At 36.5% G+C, this 24,473-nt stretch overlaps 1 protein-coding gene across 1 annotated transcript; it reads left to right on the forward strand.

Annotated features, from left to right (window-relative positions):
- The first annotated feature begins 1,417 nt into the window (after positions 1–1,417).
- On the forward strand, positions 1,418–4,271 carry LOC133834697 (silicon efflux transporter LSI2-like). The gene is made up of 3 exons (XM_062264379.1): positions 1,418–2,947; positions 3,049–3,238; positions 3,903–4,271. Exons 1-3 carry the CDS (start codon positions 1,595–1,597, stop codon positions 4,163–4,165), a joined length of 1,806 nt encoding a protein of 601 aa, XP_062120363.1. The 5' UTR covers positions 1,418–1,594; the 3' UTR covers positions 4,166–4,271.
- The last annotated feature ends 20,202 nt before the right edge of the window (positions 4,272–24,473 follow it).

The following is a 24,473-nucleotide window of genomic DNA, read 5'->3' on the forward strand; positions in this document are numbered from 1 at the left end:
TTCATGCATGGGGAGGGGAGTCGTACCCCAACAATGGGTAATAAAGGGATTTTCTTTGTTGCTTACCAGGATGCGTTTACAGCAGCAAATCAAGTTGTTTTGTTCTGTAGTAGAAGAAAATGTAATTATATAGTTTGAAATTCAGGTAGCTACTTGGGAGCCAACAACTAAATTGGACCGGTTTGGTGTGTCATTTCATAATAATTTCTTATTAATGTAGGTTTAAGTGGCTTTCAATTATCTATTATTTAAAGTGCTTAAATGTTCAATGTACGTACCTAAAAATGAAAATTCATAATTTTGATCCTTTCAATTGAGAGAAACAAAATCTCGATTTGAGTAAAAGGATACCATAACAGTCTCCTCATTATTGCTTATTAAGCAAAAGTTGAGAAAGAAACTTACTAGCTTTTTTAATCTAAAAAATGTATAAAATTAAGTTGATAATGTCAAGGGGGATAAGATCTCACCGAATACTTAATTTGAAGCTTTCAATGTTCGAAAAAGTGGACTTAATTGGACTTAATTGTGATTAGAGTTTTTCATAAATGGCAGCCTGCTCAAATCCCACTTTATTCTCTACATTGTTCCAGTCAATATCATTTTCTTGTCAAATATATAATAAAATAGAACACTCAAAATACTATCAATAATAATTAATGGAAAATCATCCAAGGTATTAGTGTGGTGATTAAGTTCACGAAGAAACTCAATAGCTTCCAAATCAGAAAATTGAGGACCACACACAAAAAAATCAGAGGCCAAAACAATGAAGAGAAATAAGAAGGATATTTAATTAATTTAAAAAAAGAATATGAAAAATGGAAAATATTCTCACTAAATACTACAAAAATATATTTTTGGAATAGTAGTCAAATAATTATCTGAAAAAACTAATAATTTAGTAATAATTGTTTAGTTCTCATCCAAGGAATACAGGAACCTATAAAAAACCAAACATTTTCGAAACAAAAGTGCAATAATTTCAGTTTTCTTGACTCGAAGTCACATTTTCACATTCATTTGTCAGTATAACATAGTGATCAAACAAAACCAATTATTTTTATTTTTGCTAGAAATAATGATAATTGTCACATTTCTTGGTAGATCTCAAACCCCGAGGAATTAATTAATAATTAAAAGAGTTGGATGCCACACATATTCACATTCAAATAATTAAAAAGCAGTATAGCTAGCCAAGTAATAAAATTTGTTTCGTCACATATGGAATATTTTTTTAATAAATAAATTATCAACAGTCCCTAAAAAGCCAGACACTTGGATTACTACTAACACATGTCACAGTTTGCCTTCTTCCAAATCCCATTTGACTCGTTAAATACTTTTTAAATTGGTTATTTTACATCCATGAGATTTCCATGAACAGGTTGTGACACTAAGCCAACACACATTACCTCCCAAAAAAGAAAGAAAGAAAGTTAAAGCTAGTCTTTAACGAAACTTTTATTCACTGCCCCACTTCTAATTTTCTCTTAATGAAGCTATGAATCTTGTATAAATACACACACAGCAAGAGTTCAGATTTAGAACCAACAATAAAGATCTTTTAAACCCATTATAGAGAGTTTCAAAAATGGCTATGGCTTCACCTGTAAAGGTGGTTCTAGGCTCCATAGCCTTTGGGATTTTCTGGGTAATGGCTGTTTTTCCTTCAGTGCCATGTTTACCTATTGGTAGAACTGCAGGGTCCCTATTAGGGGCTATGCTTATGGTCATCTTTATGGTCCTAAAACCAGAGGAAGCATACCACGCTGTGGATCTTCCAATATTGGGACTCTTATTTGGTACAATGGTGGTAAGCGTTTATCTCGAAAGAGCAGACATGTTTAAGTATTTAGGCAAATTACTTTCATGGAAAAGCAAAGGAGCGAAGGACTTACTTTGTCGTATTTGCCTCATTTCCGCCGTTTCAAGTGCTCTCTTCACAAACGACACCGCCTGTGTCGTTTTGACAGAGTTCGTCCTCAAAGTCGCCAGACAGCACAACCTCCCGCCCCACCCGTTTCTTCTGGCCCTCGCCACCAGCTCCAACATCGGCTCCGCCGCCACCCCAATCGGAAACCCGCAAAATCTCGTCATCGCCGTCCTCAGCAAAATCTCGTTCGGACAGTTTCTCGTCGGACTTTTACCGGCGACGCTTTTAGGTGTCTCCGTTAATGCCGGACTCCTCCTCTGCATGTACTGGAAACAGTTATCAATCAAGAAACAAGAAGAAGATCCGATCGCCGGAGCCGCCGCAGAAGAGGCCGTGAACTCCCACCGATTCTCTCCGGCAACTCTGTCTCACATCTCATCGTTGAATTCACAAGACTGGAGCTCAAAATTGGATAATCTGAACGTTCAAAGCTCTCCGAATCTGATCGCGAGCGGCCCAAGCACCGGCGCCGGAGGTGAACCGAGCCTGAGAAGCCGATTGAGCTTGAGCGAGAACGAAATCAATAGAGTTGTAACCGAAGCTTTGGGATCAGGACGACAGTCTGTGACGCCAAAAAATAAAGAGGTGGCGATCGAAGTGACGTCGTTTCATCATAAAAAGGAGGATTCTGTTCATTCGGTTACTTCGGTTCATTCGCTATATTCGTTTCATCATAAAAAGGAGGACTCGGGGGGTCATTCGCTCCATTCCGTTCATCATAAAAAGGAGGATTCGGTTCACTCGCTACATTCGGTTCATTCGAATCGGGTCGCCTCGGTGGATGGACTATCCGATAACGAGGCTTCGTTTAAGTCCATAGAAGGAAAAGGAAGAAGAGTAATTTTGTCACCAAAATGGAGAAGGCTATTGTGGAAAACTTGTGTTTATTTAATCACCATTGGAATGTTGATTGCTTTGCTTTTGGGACTAAATATGTCTTGGACTGCAATAACTGCTGCTTTGGCTCTTGTAGTTCTTGATTTCCAAGATGCCCAACACTGCTTAGAAAAGGTACTATATTATACAAATTTTTATATATTTTTTTTAAATTCCCATTATTGTTAGCACAATTTTTATTTATAATTTTGATTTTTTTTTTTCTTTTTGGACAGGTATCTTATTCACTTCTCATATTCTTCTGTGGGATGTTTATTACGGTGGAGGGTTTTAACAAGACAGGGATACCAGGCACACTATGGGATCTTATAGAGCCTTATTCACAAATTGATCGTGTTAGTGGGATAACTGTGCTTGCTCTAGTCATTATTGCTCTATCTAATTTGGCTTCGAATGTCCCAACTGGTAATATTACTTTCTCTTTTTTTTTTCTTTCTTTTCTTTTTAGGGTATCGTTTTACAAACTATGATCACATACGTATAAAGAAAAAAAAAAATTAGAAGAAGTCGTTTTCTTTGTCTAGTTTATTACAAGAAGGAAATGGTTTGTATGTTGCTTGAAGATGTGATTCATTAGGCTTGTAGTAGAGTGATCAATTATGAAAATCTGACATGAATTAATCTTCTTTATGGAAGTCTTATTTTTTAATTTTGTGTTATCATAGGTCGTTTTCCAACCTCTTGCAAAGCTTGGTCTTTTTGAGTCCCCTTTGGAGTGCAAACTTTAGAGATACTATCTTGAACACTTAAAAGCCTTTTTTAAAGTATTAAATTAAATATTTTGAGTAATATATGTTTTTAGATTACTTGTCCCTTTCTATATATATCTTCATGCACGCAAAGCCTTCCTAACAAGCTTCACATACCCAAAATAACTCTGTTTTTCCTTTTTGCGTATAAAAATCATGCATACTTTTTCAATAACCGAATAAAATAAAAGTGGTACCCAACATTAACATTTCGCACATTTTGATATAGATGAACTTATCAATTATGTTCATTCAACGTGTTGAGACTTGAGATGATGCCCTTTTCAAGTGGTGTTTTGAGATGTTTGACTATGTTGTAGTTCTTTTGCTGGGAGGGCGAGTGGCAGCGTCGGCGGCTCAGATCTCGGCGGAGGAGGAGAAGAAGGCATGGCTGATCTTAGCATTTGTGAGCACAGTAGCAGGGAACCTATCATTGCTGGGATCAGCAGCCAATTTGATAGTGTGTGAGCAAGCAAGCAGAGCGCCACAACTTGGATACAACTTATCCTTTTGGAGCCATCTCAAATTTGGATTGCCATCCACTATTATTGTTACTGCTGTCGGTTTGACTTTAATTAGATGATTTTGTTTATTTGCTGCTTTATATGTATCTATTAGCCATATATAATATTGTATTATTGTAAAATTAGAAAATTATTAATAATAAAATGAAAATCTCTAATTGTCAAGTGATGTTGAGTTCCAACTTCTAATTTAGGTTAACGCCAAATCAACAAATTTGATTTTTAGATTTTCAATTGGGTTAGGTTTTTGCCATATTAGTGTCGATTAGCTGCAACATCAAACAATTCGTGACTAGAACCATTGGTTTCCAATAAAGAAAAAAAAATATTCATAACTGAAAACAAATGATATTTACTCATAAATTACCAATAGAGGTAAAATCTATAACTCTTTTTTTTTAACATTTTTAAATTGTTAAACAAAAGAAAATATGTTATTCATCATAACAATGAAATAAGTTTTTTTTTTTTTTTTGACAAAACCAATGAAATAAGTATAGCAATGCATAGCACACGTGAATGAAATAAGTATAAATGTAACACGTGAATGGAAGTGCCACCACTCTTTGGGACCGATGCCTTTTAGATTGTATTGGATGATATTATGATGTGAGTTTTTAAAATAATAGAAATATAATCTTATTCAGATATTTCGGATGATTTTATCTAATATAATTTATAATTTTTATATATTCTATCATTAAGGTAAAATTTTGTAACTTACTGTTTGACAATTTATAGTTTGTTGGAATAAATTACATGCAAAGGGATGAGATTACAACCGCAGTAATATAATACAAATAATGATAGAAGAATACAAATTACAAATAAATTAACACAATAATTAAGGATATATTTTATGTAAAGTATAAAAACTTATTATTATATTAGCTAAATATAATATAATGATTGTGAATTATTACCAAAATTAATTTGACTATTCTATTTGAACTATTTTATAAAATACATAATCTAAAAAGTAATTTGTCAAAATACAAGTCCAATAAATAATGAGATAAAATACAAAATCTAAAAAACTATAAACCCAATTTTATTTATCACATTGTACCATACAATTTCAATTTTTTTCTTATTTTCTCATATGCTTTCTCTCTTCTCATTTTTTGCTTGGATAATTTTATATCTCCTTACTTTCTCTCATATCCATTTCAATCTCATCACTTTTTCACTACATCAAAAACACCCAATTAGGATACTATTCTAGGGCACTCACCCAGAAGCGAGCCCTAAAAACAACTCCTGGACATTTTAGGGCTCACGTTGCGAGTTCTTATAGAATTTCTCCGCGAGCCATAAAAACTATGTGTGTCCTAAAAGTTTGAATTTTTTTTAACAAACACCTCCTGGACTTTTTAGAACACTTATTGCGAGTCCTTAAAGAATTTTTTTAGGATACGCGGTGCAAGCCCTAAACACTTATGTGTGTCCTAAAAGTTTGAATTTTAAAAAATCACAAATTCCCTCCAATCCCTAAAATCACTCAATAATATAAAAAAAACACACAAAAATCACTTAAATCACTATCTCTCTCTCTCTCTCTCCCGAAGCTCCTCCTCTCTCTCTCTCTAGCTCGTCTCTGCCAAGGCAAACAGTCGCCTTGTCGTCGCCGCCCATCGCCATGCGTCGCCCCACTCGACGCGCCACCCCCCGAAACCCCCAACCTCCGGAGCTCAGCCCCTCACGCGCGGCCTAAGGCCCTCAAAGGGCTTGTCGAAGTTTCTGCGATTTTGGGTTTTCTCAAACTTTCCGACCACTTTCCGGCCACCTCGAGCCACCACGAGAAGAACCACCACCACCATATTCCTTGTATCTTGGGCTTCAAAATCCACTAAAAAATCAAACCCAATGACCACTGCGAGTCCTAAAAGTTTTTTTAAAGCTCGCTAAAAAGTCTTTTTTATCGTAATGTTTCTTTCCTTAATTTCTCTCTCATAACTTCATCTCTCATCCACTTCCAAATTTAATATAATTTTATTTTATTTTGTAAAAGGTTAATATGTAATATAATACAAATAACCGATTGGTCATCTTAATATAATTTAAAACAAAATATAGTATTACATGAAAATATATATATATATATATATAATACATTCTAATACAGTACAACACACAATACCAAATATAACCTAAGAAGCTTACATTATACAAATATGTTCACTTTATAGGATTACTTTATTGATAAATTAAAAAAAATTATTAAACTAAGTTTTGAAACAATATAAAATATCCCAAATGGAATTCTTTTTTTCTTTCTTATTTCTATTATTGGTCCCTACTCTTTATGATGATTGATGATTTGGTCACACTATTTTCTTTAATTAACAAATCCGTCCTCGTTTTTCTTATTTTTGTGCAACTTTTCATTAGAGTCAAACTCCCTTAAATTAACGTTCCATCAAAATTTAGTTTTAAATTGTAAAATTAAAATTGAAAAATATTAAAATATATAATAATCATTTTTAAATTGAGTGAATTGTGTATGATGGGATTGGTAGGCAAATAAACAAGAGAAGTTTACATAAATATGAGAAAAATATATATAGTTTCTAAATTTATGGGAAAAAAAATAATTGTACAAAATATGATAAGTTTTGAAAAAAAAGTTTAAAATATGGTAAATAAATTACCATAGACTTAATTATCTTATTTTCTCTTCTCTCCTCACGATCTCTCTCTCTTCTTCTCATTTATTTATTTCTCTTCCCAAATTCAATGGCCATCTCAGATTTCTTCCCAATTCAATGGCCATCTCAGATTTCTTCCGGCGGTCCTACCTCCGCTGTTGCCTCCGACGACGGCGGCGAACTGACTTTCTTCTTCTTCTTCTTCTTATTTGGTCTTTCTTATTCTTCTTTTTCTTTCTTCAAATCTAGTTTTCTTCTTTTTCACATCTGATTTTGAACTTCATATTTGATTTTTCTGGGTTTTTTTTCTTTCTAAATCTGTTTAAGTAACCAGGTACTTGATTTCATATTTGATTTTTCTGGGTTTTTTTTCTTTCTAAATCTGTTTAAGTAACCAGGTACTTGACTTCATATTTGATTTGATTTAAGAAATGTACTTAAGAAAAGTTGACTGCTATTATTTAGTGTAGACTAGGGTAGTATAAGAAGCTAGTTAGTTGAATATTTTAGGGTACTTTTAACATATGAAAGCTTAGGTTAGCTGATTAGTTTTTTTGGTTGAAAAGGGCAAAAGTTGTCAAAAGGTTCTTCTCTGTGATGTTTAGATCAATAGGTTTAGCAGTCAAACATTCATCAAATAAGGTTCTAACATAAATATTTATGTGTTTATTAATTATTTAAAGAAATAGAACTAGAACATTTGCTAAAAAAATGTATCAATATGTTTACAAAATTTATTTAGAATACAAGTACAAGAAATAAAAAAACAAGCAAACAAAACTTTTGATTTTTCTGGGTTTTTTTTTTCTCCAAATCTGTTTAAGTAACCAGGTACCATGACGCCTGAATCATTTTATTCATATCAGATTTTTTTTAGACCTAGGTGTAACTAGTTACAGTAGCGATTAATTTAGATTTTTTTGCTTAGATTTGATTTTGTTTTCACATCTGACTAAGTAACCAGGTACCATAGAAATTGGTTATTTTTTTTAGATTTGATTTTTTTTTCAAACCTCGCTGTAACCAGTTACGATTATCAATTTAGATTTTTTAGTAATGTGGCAGTAACCGGTTACTACTATCAATTTTAACTGTTATGGCAAGAACTCGAGTGAATTGTAACTGATTACTGACAGATTTGGAAGAAAAAAAAACAGATCAGAATACATCCAGTAAAGAAGAAGAAGAAAGTAACCGGTTACTCCTATTAAAATAACTGATTGATAACTAGTTACTGAGCCAAACCTAAAAAAAACTCAGAAAATAAAAAATTAATCTAAGAAGTAGTAGTAGAAGAAGAAGAAGGTAGTAACTGGTTACCCCTATAAAAAAAATAAAGTAAGGGAATCAATTGAATAGTCTAAAACAGTAGTAGTAGACTTAGAAAAAGCGAGGTTAGTTTGGTCGTACAACAACTTACATAGTTTCCAGTTATAATGCATTTTTGGATCAAACAAAGGACCCTTGAACTTTTTCTTCTTCTTTCCTCCTTTCTTCAATTCATCATCGCCACTTTCCAACGTTCCTTCATTTTCCTGATCCACCGTCTCTACCAAACCACCTTCACCTTCCGTGTCTTCTCTCCCTTCACCTTCTCTATCCAAATTTTCTTCCTTACCATCTACTACCAATCCTTCTTCTTCCCCGCCATCCTTTTCCTTCTCTGACTCTTCTTCTTCTTTTTCTTCAGATTCTGCTGGTTTCTCTTCTCCTTATGTAGTCTTTTTCGGTAGCTTTTTCTTCTCTTTCTCCTTTTTTTTAATAGGTACTGCTCTGGGATTCATTTTCTCATGTTTATGCTCGTGGAAAGACTTAGAGACAGACCCGTTAACCTGCCCAGGGAGCTGCATTTCCCCAGGATCCGTGGTTGTCAATGAGGCTGCCTCCTGCTAGTCCCTTTGACAACTTCCTCAAGGCAGCTGGCTGTTAAAAGCTACTATATATCTCACACTCTTTGTCGAAGTGATTAACAGTGTTGTAAATCACTAGGAGATTCACTGTTTAAGTTTAGGATACAGCTAATAGCCTTTTATCATTAATTAACTAAGAAATCACTAAAAAGGGTTTCCAATCCCTGGTGTTTGTATGCATTCTCTAGTTGGGTTAGTCTTATTTATTGCTATTTGGTAGTATTTATCTCTTTCATCTCACATGGTTGGCTTACTGTTTAGAAATATTAACAGTAAAGACATCCACGCCAAACTAGTCTATTCACTTTTGAAAATATAAATATTAATAGTTTAATGGTGTTAAAAGTCAAATAATAACATATGATTCAAACGGGTTTACAAACTGGTTACTGATTAAGAAACTGTGGTGAAATACATTATTTTGAGGAGTTATTTTAATTTAAAAAATAATCTCAAAATAATAAAAAATAGATACCAAAAAAGTATAAAAGATAAAATATGGTCTACAAATAAAATTTTACAAATATATGGGAAAAAAACTCCCATAAAAATGTAAATAAAAAAAATATGCCATAAAAAACTTTAAAAGAAAAAACTGCCATATATTTCAAAGTTTATAAAAAATTCTCATAATTAGTGTAATTTTCTCAATAAACAAGACAATAAAGGGAGTGTGGAGCCACGGCACGTGCAATTTGGGAATTGAGTTAAGAGCCCACTATAAATTCAGAAGCCCAATACATCTTCCCCTCTTGCAAGCTACAAAAATTATTGGGAAATTCTCAAAAAATACTTAAGTTTTAAAAAAAATACTAAAAATACAGAATTTGTAAAAAATCACAAAAATATAGAGTAACATAATCATAAATATGGAATTTTTTTATAAATAAATTTGTAACAATAAATTTTTTTTAATCAAAATTTACAAATATATAATTAAAATTTATAAATTTGTAACCATATGTTATAATTTTGTAAACAATATTTTTAAAATTTATAGTATTAGGTGTAATTTTTCAAAAATTATTAACACAACACATATATTCTCTTTCTCTTCCCTACAATGGGGTCCTAAATTTTTTTTTTTTTATATATATTTTCATTAAAAACAAATCAAAGAAATAAGAGTTTTTATTCTCTCCCTAAATTAATGTACAATAAATATATAATTATGGACTAGTAGAACTTAACATAATAATTATCAGGCCATATAGCTAATTTAACTTATGAATTGGTCACCCTAGCCATATCCACATTTTATATAATTTTAAGCACCTTGAGGTTTCTACTTAATTTCATATGAATATCATGTGTATGTAAGTTATAAACCCACTTGCAATCACATTTAAATATATTTCTTCTATATAAACAAATGTGTAAATAACGAAAACTCTTGATTTTAACAGTTTGTATGTTAATTTTAACAGAATATTCTAAATATTTAACGAAATATACATTTAATACTAACTAAAAATAGATATTTATTAATTATATTAATATAAATTCAAATATTATAAAATATCATTATTATAATAATATTTAATATAAAACTACATAGATAATAATTATATTAATAGAAATTCAAATTCAAATATTATAAAATATCATTATTATAATAATATATAATACAAGACTAGATATTTAATAATTATATTAATATAAATTTAAATATTATAATATATTATTATGATAATATTATATAATCGTATTTTTTTACTAATTAAATTAATAAGAATTCAAAATTATAAAATATTATTATAATAATATTTAATACAAAATTAGACATTTAATACTTATATTAATAAAAATTTAAATATTATAAAATATCATTATAATAATATATAGTGAATAATATTAATTTTTATTAAAACAATTATCATCTATGTTTAAAAAGATTATAATATTATATATATATATTTAAAAAATTATAAACAATGTTTTGGTTTAATTTTGCATTTAATATGTTTATTTCATTCTTTTATATATCTACGCCCTGATATTCAGCCCGGGTCTTTTATGCAGCTCGAGTACAGCTGGCTAGCTAAGAACAGTACTAAAGGACCCACAAGTTGAAATTTCCTCTACGAAGGCAGTGTGACTCCCCAGGTAATAACACGAGCTGAGGAATACGAATCATTAAGGCACGGGCTGGAGATGGATATAAAACACAGCATCCTGAGCACGAGCTGGCGTTATGTTCAGGCCGTGGTACTCTGACAACCTGCTATGTCCAGGAGTCTTTATAAACCTGGATACGTTATTTATAAACGTACGTGATTAGACATTACATGTCTGTTATTCCTGAATTCTCGAACACGTAACATAAACGTGCATGATCAAACATCACATATCCGATTATGCCAGACGACCCATGATCAATTTTACCAAATGATTAGACCATACATTAATATATATTGTAATATTCATCATTTGTGCAAGACAAGTCATATATAGGATGGGTATCCACGTGATGACCCCTGCACCTATCCTGAGATGGTTCTTCTATAAATATCAAGACCTTTGATAGAAAAGGGGTTGGGTTTTCTCTGTGTAATGCAAATACTCTGTCAAAATATAGAGAGATATACAATAATAATATTGACTCGTGGACTTGGGGGATTTTAGCCTTCGAACCACATAAAAAGGAACGAGTATTCTTATTATATCATTCTAAGCATCCTTAAGAGTTATTATTCTTATTACGGTTTATCCTTAAGCACTAATTTATTCCAGCTAATTACGTAATACACTGTTGGCGAAAAACCGCGTCAACAATATTTAATATTATTTATTTATTTAATGATTAGACCATACCTTAATATATATTGTAATATTCATCATTTGTGCAAGACAGGTCATATATAGGATGGGTATCCACGTGATGACCCATGCACCTATCCTGCGATGGTTCTTCTATAAATATCAAGACCATTGATAGAAAAGGGGTTGGGTTTTCTCTCTGTAATGCAAATACTCTGTCAAAATATAGAGAGATATACAATAATAATATCGACTCGTGGACTACGGAGATTTTAATCTTCGAACCACATAAAAAGGAACGAGTATTCTTATTATATCATTCTAAGCATCCTTAAGAGTTATTATTCTTATTATGGTTTATCCTTAAGCATTAATTTATTCCAGCAAATTACGTAATACACTGTTGGTGAAAAACCGCGTCAACAATATATAATATTATTTATTTTTTTAAAATTTATATGACAATGATACAAATTTAATAAAAATAATTAATAAATTATATAAATTAAATTAAATAAACATACATTTTTATCTAGCATATATATGTATAAAAAAATACATGTTTCTTTAGATACTTTTATTTGAAACATATAATTGTCACATATATTTTTCTTAATAAAATTGTCCCTAACTATATTTTTATACCCCAATGTCTATATGGTTAAGAAATTATGGTCGTTTCCTCAAAAATAAAAATAAAAACTTGCCGTCATTTATTATAAAATTATTTTTGAGTTCTAATCGATTTATTATGAATCATTATTTATATTAATAGCATTGTATTTATGTTAATCAGCAATTAAACATGGATGTTCCCTATATTTTCTCAACATTAGTTGGAAAATTAAGGTATGCTTAATAAGACAATAATTGCTATTTTATGTTTTTCTTTTAAAATATAGAAATATTGACACTTAAATGAACAAAAATACTCCTCATGTAAAATTTCCTCTTCCTTTTGCTCATGCTCTCACGCTACTCTTTGTCGAACTCTCATAGAAATCTCTTAGTTTAACTTTTTTTTGAATTTTTTTCTCATCAAATAATGCAAATTTTATCTTGAAAATTAGAAAGAACAGTTTCTTATTCTTGACCAACAAAAAAAGGTACAATTTTGACCTAGATTTGTTGAAGAAACAAGAGTGAAATTCTGGTATATATTTATTTATGATTGAGTAATTTAATTATTTATTTGTTTTTTTGTAGAATTGAACTAAAATCTAGATTTTGGTCCATTTTGAATATATATTTTATATAAAAAAGAATGTATAGATAATGAAATTCTTGCTTTTAACATTTTTTTTAATTTAATAAAATGTTTTAAATATTTAACAGAATATAGATTTAAAACTAATTAAAAATAGAGATTTATTAATTATATTAATATAAATTCAAATATTATAAAATATCATTATTATAATAATATTTAATATAAAACTACATATTTAATAATTATATTAATATAAATTTAAATTCAAATGTTATAAAATATCATTATTATAATAATATATAATATAAAATTAGATATTTTATAATTATATTAATATAAATTTATATATTATAAGAAATCATTATAACAATAATATATAATACATAATCTTCTTTTTTAGAGAATGTAATACATAACCTTAATTTTTATTAAAAAAATTATCATTTATATTTAAAAAAGAAAGCATGTTATTTTTTTATTTGATTTAACTTATATAAATGTATATATATATATTCATATTGAATAATAATAAATATTATAAATATATTATATAAAAGTGTCGTGTGTATATAAATTTTACATCCAAATTTCGAGAATAAATAAATAACCTAAAAATGCAGGCTCGAAAAGAGTGAACTCGAAAATAACAAGTCTTGGTTGTACACTTGTATAAATTGACATAATCCCATATTTGCTCAGTTAATGGCACTCGAGCATAAGTTGCATAGTTCGAGCCTGATATGCAGGCTCGAAGGCACCGATCTTCTCCGAGGAACGAGTTCGGCAAAATCGCTAGATGATGAGGAGGAGGTTATAACTGGAATGACGAGCTCGAAGTCTAGATCGGTCTCGAAAGCATATCAGCCCTACGATTGAGCTGAGTGACGCGTTTTGCACACAGAAAGACTGTTAGGAAATCCTTATTCCTTAGGGATTTGTTGTTATCAGATATTAAATCTCAATTACTATGGGATATTATGCAGTTAATGCATTATTTGTATTTATTTCAAATTTAAATGCTTGATTGTAACTTTCCGATATAATGGGAAGATATTCTTTCAACCAGGTCTATAAATAGTCTGGGGAATTTTATTTGTAGAGACGCACAAATTGTACTGGAGAATACTCTGCCAAATTGTTTTTTGAAAAAGCTTTGAGAAAAGTGAGAGAAATAATATTGACTCGTGGACTAGGCAGATTTTAACTGCTGAACCATGTAAAAAGCTTGTGAATTCTTCTGTTTTTTCTTTTCTTTTCTTGCATAATTGTTTAGTGCTCTTCATATCTAAGTTGACAAAAAACAGCATCAACAGTTTGGTGCTTTCATTGAGAGCATTAAACAATTAATGGCTGTTACTAACAATCCTGGAACTGGTGGGCGACCATTGCTACAAATTCCTGAGGAAAGAACTCCTCAGACTGAAAACTACCCACGAAGGCCTGGGAAGCAACCTATGGCAGATCAAAGCCTGGATGAAGGAAGTGCATCATCCGACTCCAGGGGTCACTAGCTCCAACCCCCAGGCCCGACGAGGATTTATATTATAATCCCAAAAGATATGTGCCCATTGTGGAATTGGAGAATCGCAGATTGCGCAAACAGCTGGCCGAAGCCACACAACGTAATGAGGAATTGCCTAGGCAAGCCACTGAGGCACAGGCACCTCCTTGGAGGAACAGATGGCATCCCCGCGGGAGTACGGCTGCCATAATGGCCGAACAAAGGGCCTAACAAGCCCAGCCAAGGCCTAGGGAAAATACCAGCAACAGTCACCCTAGGAGAAATACTCAAAATGCTACTAGTGGAAACCCTACGGTGAGTGTAACTGCTGGAATGGGGAATAATCGAGCTCCCACTGTAGCTCGGAATAATAACCCCAAGCCTGTTAGGAACAACCCGGAGCCAGTCCGAGCCAATTCTGGACCTTCCAGACCCAACAATGGAAGGCCCCCGTCGTCTCCAATAAGGCATCCTCCGTCGCCAACAAGGCTCCCATCTCCAGTTTGAGAGGCACCCTAACCAACTCCTAATAGGAACCGGGCGGGGGAACGAGCACTCCAAAGACCTTCTCGGAGCAGTAGCCGAGAGAGAATCCATATGGCTCGACCTGGACATGGAGGTGAACGAGAAGCCCCCCGAGGACATAGGGCATCCCAGCCAGCGGGAAGTCATATGTCGAGGTCACAAATAACTAGAGCGAGGGGGCAAGTGGAAGACCCACCTCACAACCATCGAGCCACACAACAACCCGAGAGAAATGTTAGCATCATAAGTGGAAGTTTGAACCTAAGTAGGTCGGTGAGTGTATACAACATCGAACCTAGGAATACTAGGAATTATGAGAACCCTAATCTTCGAGATCATTTGAATCAAAACCGTGGGCAGACTAACCCTTCAAACACGGATTTACAAACACATTTGCATAGCCGAAAAGAGCCCATGCGGCCATTATACAGGAATCAGTATAACCCTGTACTGGGGCAAGGAGCTGGAGTTTTCACAAACAATAACCAGCTGCCCCAAGCGCAAGCTCAACCTCGGGTGGATTTAGTCAAAGAGAGAATTAACCAACTTGAAAGAGCATTCAGACTCCTTCAAGAGGAGAGAAATAAGGACAAGGCAAACGACTCTGATGAGAAGCTCCAACCTTTTGCTCCACATATATCAAACACTCTGTTTCCTTACAGATTTAAGATACCCCACGTGGCCTTTTGACGGGACCTCAGACCCGTACAACCACCTGAGTAAGTTTAACACAATAATGCGTGCCAGAAACGTCGGATACGAGCTTAGATGCATGCTTTTCCAACCACACTGACGGGACTAGCATAAAATTGGTTCGACAAGTTCTGAAGGCATTCGATCTCATCTTGGGAACAATTGGCAAAAGAGTTTAAGAAAAAAATTCAAGGCCATGGTAGGTGTAAGGCCCGAAGCCTCGACCTTGACTAATGTTAGACAACAACCGGGAGAATCACTAAAAAGCTAGTTAGCAAGGTTTAATAGAGGTGGCACGAGCTCAGAATATCGATGAAAATGGTCATCTTATGGTAGTACAAGTTAGGGTATTGCCAAGAAGTTCCATTTGGGACGATATGCAAAGGAAACCTATAAGGAAAATAACTGAGTTCAACAATAGGGCTCAGAGATTCGTCAATGTAGAAGAGGCGAGGTTAGCATTAAAACTGGCCCATCAACCTTTTATAACTACAACGACGAATGTCAACTCATCCACGACCTTGGCTACTGTAATGCCCCGAATTCTCCGATGTGGTTTAATGGCGGGATTAGTAGGCCGGGAGGGCCATACTTGTTTAATTATGCTATTAAATGATAATATGCATGTATATGTGAATTATATTATAATATGATGTTAAATGCATGCATGTGGGTCCACATTCTAATTACAGGGGTGTGATGGTAATTTGGCCCGTTGAGGGTATAATTGTATATTTGTATGCACGTCGATGATAAATTGTTGAGACCACATTATAATGTGGATTTGTTCGAGCTATTCGGCATGAGATGATCTTGGATTATTGATTAGTGGTCTAGTCATAACAAGTTTAAGTTCGGGGCTCGAGGTGAGTCTCGGGGTGATTTTAATGATTAGAACGTTGCCGGGAATTAAAGGGTAGCAGGATATGAATTATTGGTGTTTGAGATTATTGAGAATAGCGGGAATTGGAGAGCGTTAATTATGATTAACGAGATAGGTGGGAAATACCAATTTTGCCCTTGGGAGCCTTTAGAAACTTTTAATTGACCTAGGGGTATAATGGTCGTTTCACCCCTAGGATAGATATAAGCCATTTTAGGCAGGGAAAAGGAGGGAAAACAGAGTATACTTGAAGCTTCTCCCGTACCTTCTTGTTCCTTCAGTTTCCTTTGAGATTTTTGAGCTATTCTTGAGGATTCAAGCTTGGGAAGTAAGCCTTGGGAGTTTGGGAAAGTGTTCCTCCATTGAAGAGCATCATAAGCTGAGCTTTGGGTAAGTTTCTAGCCATTGAATTCTCTGGTTTGCCCTGTTTTGGTTCTAGTTTTCTGTTGTGATTTCTAGGTTGAATACTTGGTTTTGTTGGGAGCTTTGGCTAGGGTTCTTATGGTTGTGATGTTTGGGGTATGTTAGGATGGTTTTTGGGTTCATTTGGCACCAAAAATGGGATTTGGAAGCATTGGAATCAAGTTAGAATCGAAGGAGTTGAAGAAGGAGGTTTCAGGGGGTATCTGGTCTGGAGGTAGCGCTACAGCGCCCACCCTAGGGCGCTGTAGCGCTACACAGGATGCATTTGGGCATTTTGGGGGTTCTGAGAATAGCACTGGGGCACTAGGGAGCAGCGCTGTAGCGCTACTCTGTTCCTTCAAAGTCCTGTTTTGAGTGTTTTTAAGGGTTTTTTACTTGGGGTTTCAATCCTTAAGGCTCGGGATCGAATATACTCACCGTGTGGGCATGTTTCAAGGTCCCGATAGTGGTGCTTAGATTAAGACCCTTTCAATGTTGATTTTCATTAATGTAGGTTATATTTAGTTGTGATTAGGTAACCGCTAAGGAACCAAAAGGTTGATCGTTCTCAGGAGTCGTTCTTATTATATTTCTCGCTCGAACCTGAGGTAAGAAAACTGCACCCCCTGTGTATGTGACATGCATGATTGTTGTTGAGGCATGTTGGTTGATAAATGTGGACATTGATTGCATATTAAATGCTAGCGAATATTGTTTACTTGTTTATGGCACTGACTAGTCAGGGACACTGACCTAAGAGTCAGAAACAGCATAAGCGTCCTGAACGCAGGGCCGAATGAAGATTAGATCTAATCGATATCAGCATTGAATGGCTCTAAGGCATTAATGCTGGACCGACCCTAAGGTCGATGAAACTTATAAGCACTTGGCTAGTCTAAGACTAGTTACTCAAAGTTAGGGCCTAAGGCCTAGGTGGCTGCTTGTCACATGGCTAGGGAAAAAAGCTCCATAGTTGTGACTCTAGAGTCATGAGGAAGGTTATGTTAGTGACTATTAATCATGCACCTATCCCGTTTAAGCTAGTGAAAGGTTCACTTATCTATTATGCCTCGGTGACCCTATCGTCACATAGCTAAAAGGAGTTGTCCCCAACCGGGTGACTTATGCGACTGTCACTTAACTGTTTGGACTGATAGTCCTGAATGATTATTATGATCATTGTTGATATTATATCATGCTATATTGTGTGTTTCTTGCTGGGCCTTGGCTCATGGGTGCTATGTGGTGCAGGTAAAGGGAAAGAAAAGCTCACCCAGCCTTGAGTGGAGAGCTTAGGTGGTGATGTGTGTTAGGAGTGTGTCCTAAAAGCATGTAAAGACATTTGTTTTTTTAATGAATAAATAAATACAATAGTTTATTATTATTGTTATATTTAGATTGTTAAATTATTGTTTGAATAATTTTGAAAATATCAGAAAAATTCCATATTCATTATTGAGGATGTGATCTTGTATTAGTACGAGAGAATTAAGATCACATGAATGAATAAAAATAGTCAACAACAACAAATTAAAGTTAAGGAATTCTTTAATTGGAGTTGTAAGTACGGTTTACTGAGTATCATAATGATACAAATAATCAAGATTCAGATTATTGATGTGGAAAGACATCTCGATAAAGGTGCTTTATATAATATGATTATATATGACATGAACTGATATGAATTAAAGTCTTTATCCAAAAACCATTTAACAATAAAGACTTGTAATTCATATCATAACTGATGATTATTTATAGATCAACCTAAATCCTGAGTGTTCATGAACTCTTGTTCATGTTTATTAAATCTTTTGATTCATTCGTTAAGGTCTCTTCAAAGAATGAGGCTAATGACTTTTGCTTTGGAGATTTAATATCATGGATGGCTAGGAACATGTATCAACAATACGGAATCTAATCTTTCCTAACGGATCGTATATTAGTTCCCTTAAGGGTTAATTCTGGAACTGAATGATTTTGAGCTCAAATCTATAATTAGATTATAGATTAATTATTCACTAGTGAATTCATGGTACTTAAGGAATAAGAAGTAAATTAGAAAGATTAAATGGTAATTCTTCCATTCTAATTTATGAACTAATTAATTAGAGGGTTGAACTATTGTAAGATGGTTATATCAATGGACGACTTAAGAAAAATATTTATGTAAAAGTATATCTATAACATAAAGAGTGCAATTCTGAATTTATAGTGGAGTAATATCAGAATTAATAAATTAACTATTATAATTAAAGAGTTTAATTATTTAGTTTCAATTTATTGGAGCTTAATGTTATAGGTCCATGGTCCCCGAAATGGCTCAAACAATCACTGTCAAAGGCAAATACAAAAAATGGGCAAAAATTACTTATGTGATAAGTAAAATATTTTTCTATGTATCAAACATAATTATTGTTTAATTATGTGTAATTAATTAATTATTTGATTTAATAAAAATATAATTAATTTTGAATTAATTTATTTTTGGGATTTTTGGTATTTAAATAATAATAAAAATTGGGAAAAATCACATGCCATCACAGGCATGTGGTACACGTGTGGCACAGTGCACAGGCACTGTGCTACACGCATAAGAGAGTTTACTCAGTCTCTTGATTCCACAATTTTAGTTATTTAAATATTAAATAAATAATGAGATATTTTAATATGATTAAAATATTATTATTTAAACAAAAATCTGATAACTGATCAGTTATTTTGAATTTGTTTAAAATAACAAATATTTTAATATATTGGATATTGTTATCCAATAAATTCGCATTAGTGACGTGGCAAATGATCCCTGGACACGTGACTGACACCTGGAAATGTTCGGCTAGAGTATCGACCAGAAGATGTACTAAAGGTAGTAAACGGCCCAGTCCTACCTGCGACCAGGCTGGTCGGTAGTTCCGCATACACGACAACATTGATGGGAAGATCTTTGTAATCCCGAATTTATCTCAGTCAATCTCCTGAGTACCCGATTATTCAGGGGAGAATATCTGTAACAATCTTTTGTAATCCCCCTTGAGCCTATAAATAGCAAGAGATAGCTCAAGGGAGGGACTTTTGAGCTTTTGAATCACTTGAGACTAGAGTAATTCTCCTAGTAAACCTGTATTGTTCTTGAGAGATTAGTGAAACTCATTGAACCCCAGTTCTTTGATCACTCTTCTGATTTTTATATCAATCTCATTCTAAGTGGACGTAGGTCATTACAAGATCCTGGGGTCGAACCACTATAAATTACTGTGTTTTATTTACTTTTGTCATTACGTTCTTCTCATCTCTTTCACTCATATCAAGCGTATTTTGACTCCGTGTCAGTTGGAAAAATCTTGGGTCAACATTCTGGTGCTTTCATTGAGAGCTTGATTTATCGTCGTTGAGAAAACTAATGGCGAAAGTTGGAAGGAAAAATGGACAGGCGGCCGCCGCTGCACCGTCAAACCCGCCACCTCCTCCTCCTCCTGCGAGCATGGCGGAGGATGAGCCACAACTGGACTTTGAAGAGGAGGAAATGGACGATGCGACGCTGAAGAGTACTCTGGGTGCGTTGCAGGAAGAGCTGGCTAATCTGAGAGCCAGTCAGGAGACTGCCGCTGAAGTTATGGCACGACAGCAGCAGGATATTGAAAGGCAGCGCACGCAATTGAGTGAAAGGCAGGCGAAGGTGGATCGCCACCAGAATGAAGCCATGGCAGCCCTGGAGGCAGCCTTATTGTTGGCTAGAAATCAGGCTGCACCTGCCTCGCAGCCTAACCAACCGGTGAATGGGCCACCCCAGAGGGGTCCTAATCCGAGCCCACCGATTCAGCCGTCATGTCCGCAAAGGCCCGAACATCCTTAGATGCCCCATGACGATGTCCCGCTGGACCCTGAGGCGCATCCACCATCCCAAGCTGCTCGGGGTAATCCCCCGCAACAAAGGCAGAATAGGGCCGAGCATCAAACTCGTAGTCCTAGATGCCATGGGGATGATGGGCCAAACCTACCGAACAGAGGTCAGTACCCTCCTGGTAACAGGAGGAACTCAGAGTTAGGCTTTGCGGTCCGAGGTCCCCCACGGCATGATAATGCACGGGGACACCACGACCAGCGCAGGCCACCCTCTCACGCTCGGGACGTTTCTGCCAGAGACGGGAATAGAGGGAACAGTCGATCTCACCATAGCCAGTCGAGATTCAGAGAAGGCCACGGATATAATGAGGCCGATTCAGGCAAAGGAGATGCTGGTAGGAGGCAGGAAGAAAGAGGTAAAGACAGGAGCCAAGTACCTCAAGATGACCAACCAAATAGGCAGGATGCTGGGGGGCAACCCAGGAAAAATAATGTCTTTAACCGGCTCGGGGGTAGCGAGCAGAGGAGAAGAGAAGAGGACCTGAGAAATGTACTCAATGATCGCCGCGAGAGGCACGGCGAGAACATCCCCCCGGCAACAGAGGCCACAGCGATTCCTACTGCTGTACAGGCCCAGATAGACTCCCTCAACCAAGCAATGCAATAGCTGGTCGGGGGAAGGACATCCTACATCGACCACGACTGGGGGAAAGGCACTCCTTTCGTCCAAAGGATAGCTAACGCCGAAACTCCCAGCAAATTCAAGATGCCTACGCTCCCAAACTTTGATGGATATGGGGACCCAGTCTCGCATGTGAATAAGTTTGAGATTCAGATGGACATTCAGAAAGTGTCCGAAGACGCTCGGTGCAGGATCTTCCCTGCAACACTTTCTGAAGCAGCGCAGGAGTGGATCTTTAAGTTCCCGCCTACAAGCATAGTTTCCTGGGAAATGTTCGTAAGGGAGTTCTATGGATAGTTCTATGCGGGTCGTGTGCACCCAACCGAAGCAAACCAGCTGGTCGAAATTCGCCAGCAGGACGGGGAGTCAGTGAAGGATTACGTCCAGCGCTTTATGCGAGTGGCAGCTGGAGCAAAAACAGTAGGAGACGAAGGCAAGATGATGGCCATTACCGCAGGGGTTAGACGTTGCTCTCCCCTCTGGAAAAGTCTCCGAAAGGAAGGAGTTAGAACCACCCAGGAGTTCTTGGACCGAGCTGATCGATACATCAAGCTCGAAGAGGCCATTGCCGATGATGGAAAGCCTTCAAACAAGGACAAGAGAGCTGCCAAAGCCGCCAATGGGTCCAAACCCAATGGCAACGGCAAAGGCAACGGGAACGGTAACGGCAATGGTAAAAATGGTGGAAAACGGCCGCACAATGAGCCTTCCACCTCCGAAAATAAACGAGCCAAGGGTAATCGTTATGAACCTAGGTTCATTAACTACACTGCCCTCGTTGAGTCTCGGGGGGAGGTTTACCAGGCCACAAGCTCTAGTGTGCCTTACAAGAAACCTGGACCCATTCGAAAGGACATTTCGACAAAAGACACTACCAAGTTCTGTCGTTATCATAACGACTATGGACATGACACTAATGAATGCAACTAGTTAAAAGATGAAATCGAGTTCCTTATTAGACAAGGACACTTGAGAAGATACGTACGGGACTCGGGAAATTCCCAACGAGAAGCTCCAGGTGGCAACGAGCAGGCGTCCACACACCAACACTCGCCACCATTACAGCCTGCCCCCGTGGCTGGAACACTCTTAACCATCTGTGGAGGCCCGCACCTTGCGGGAAATAGCGGAAAGGCTAGAGAATGATACGCTCGGACTCTGCGCTACGACCAGGACATCGAGATGATGACTGTGGAGGACCGTGCACCAAAAAAGGCTCGGTCAGAGGAAGGTGAGATAACCTTCTCTGATGGCGATGCCCAACACGTCCGGTTCCCACATTCCGATCCGCTGGTCGTGGACATCCAGATGGAAAACATGATGGTGAAGAGGGTACTAGTCGATACAGGAAGTTCAGTGAACATCCTATATAAGTCAACACCGGAACACATGAAATTGTCCGTAAAGGACTTAGAGCCCTGCAATCAAACGATATACGACTTCTCTGGAGAAGGACTCGCCCCAGCCGGAATGATCAAACTTCCAGTAACGACGGGTACAGCGCCTGCAACAAGGACATTACTCGCCACTTTTGTAGTGGTCGATTGTCCTTCGGCGTACAACGCCGCTATTGGAAGGCCCATACTGGTTGATCTGTGGGCCGTCATCTCTATGTGGCACCTGGCCATGAAGTTCCCAACAGACGTGGGGGTAGGACGCGTTTTAGGAAACCAAAGGGAAGCCAGGGAGTGCTACAATGCCTCGATCACAAAGGCGAAAAGTGGAACGTCGAGGAGCACTACCCCAGACCGATTGCAGATGGTAGTAGATACGCAAGCCCCATCAAGTGGTGAAGTCACCAAATAGGGTGTTGCCCAAAGTGAGGATGGAGATTTGGATCCTCGCTTTGGGGATTTTGAAGAGAATGTTAGACCCGTCGAGGACCTGGAGGAGGTCCAAATCGACAAAAAAGACCCGACCAGAGTCGTGAAGGTTGGAAAAAACTTAGAGCCTACCACGAAGCATGCACTGGTAGAATTCTTGTGAAAGAACCAGGAAGTTTTCGCCTGGTCGCACAAAGACATGATTGGGATAGATCCTGCGGTAATCAGCCACGTCTTGAACATAGACAAAACTTTTCCACCCGTGCAACAAAAGAGAAGGCTGCTCGATAAAGATAGATCAAGAGCCTTGAAAGAAGAAGTCGAAAGACATAAGGAGAATGGGTTTATCAGGGTGGCGTTTTATCCGTCGTGGGTCTCAAATCCGGTGCTGGTCCCCAAGCCTAACGGCAAGTGGCGGACATGTGTGGATTTTACAAACCTCAATAAAGCCTGCCCAAAAGACTGTTTCCCACTCCCAAGAATCGACCAGTTGGTCAATGCGACTGCAGGACATGAGATCCTCTCATTCATGGATGCATATTCAGGCTACAATCAGATTAGCATGCATCCCCCTGACAAGGATCACACCAGTTTTCGGACCGATACGGGCTTATACTGTTACAAAGTCATGCCCTTCGGACTGAAAAACGCAGGTGCGACTTACCAACGGCTAGTCAACCACATGTTTAAGGAGCTGATCGGTGCAAACATGGAGGTATATGTGGATGACATGCTGGTAAAGTCTAAGAAGGCAGAAGGACATGTGAGGGATCTACAAGAGTGCTTTGATGTGTTAAACAAGTACCAGATGAAGTTGAATCCCCTCAAATGTTCCTTTGGAGTCGGATCAGGGAAGATTTTGGGGTTTATCGTAAATTCAAGAGGAATCGAGGCCAACCCTGACAAGATAAAAGCCCTGATCAACATGAAGTCGCCAGAGAGGATCAAGGATGTACAAAGTTTGACCAGAATGATCGCCGCCCTAAGTAGATTTATCTCGAAATCAACTGACAAATGTGTCCCTTCAATCTACTCAGGGGCAATAAGAAGTTTGAATGGACGGGAGACTGCGAGCAAGCATTCCAGGACTTGAAAGCTCATATGGCGCAACCTCCCATCTTGTCAAAACCGATCGAAGGAGAAACTTTGTTTATTTATCTGGCGATTACTGAAGTTGCTGCTAGTGTGGTACTTGTTCGGGAGGAAGAAGGCGTACAGAAAGCAGTCTACTATGTCAGCAAGAGGCTGATCGGTGCAGAATTAAGATATCCGCCAATCGAAAGGTTAGCATATTGCTTAATACTAGCCTCCAGGAAGTTGCGTCCTTACTTCCAAGCCCATCCAATCACAGTTCTAACCGACCAGCCCCTTCGGCAAGTCCTCCAAAAACCTGAGGTGGCTGGGCGATTGTTAAAATGGGCTGTCAAACTAGGGCAGTTCGATATAACTTATTCACCGCGAGCAGCAATAAAGGGACAAGTCTTGGC

Source organism: Humulus lupulus, chromosome 5 (assembly GCF_963169125.1).
Source record: "Humulus lupulus chromosome 5, drHumLupu1.1, whole genome shotgun sequence".
Classification (NCBI taxonomy): domain Eukaryota; kingdom Viridiplantae; phylum Streptophyta; class Magnoliopsida; order Rosales; family Cannabaceae; genus Humulus; species Humulus lupulus.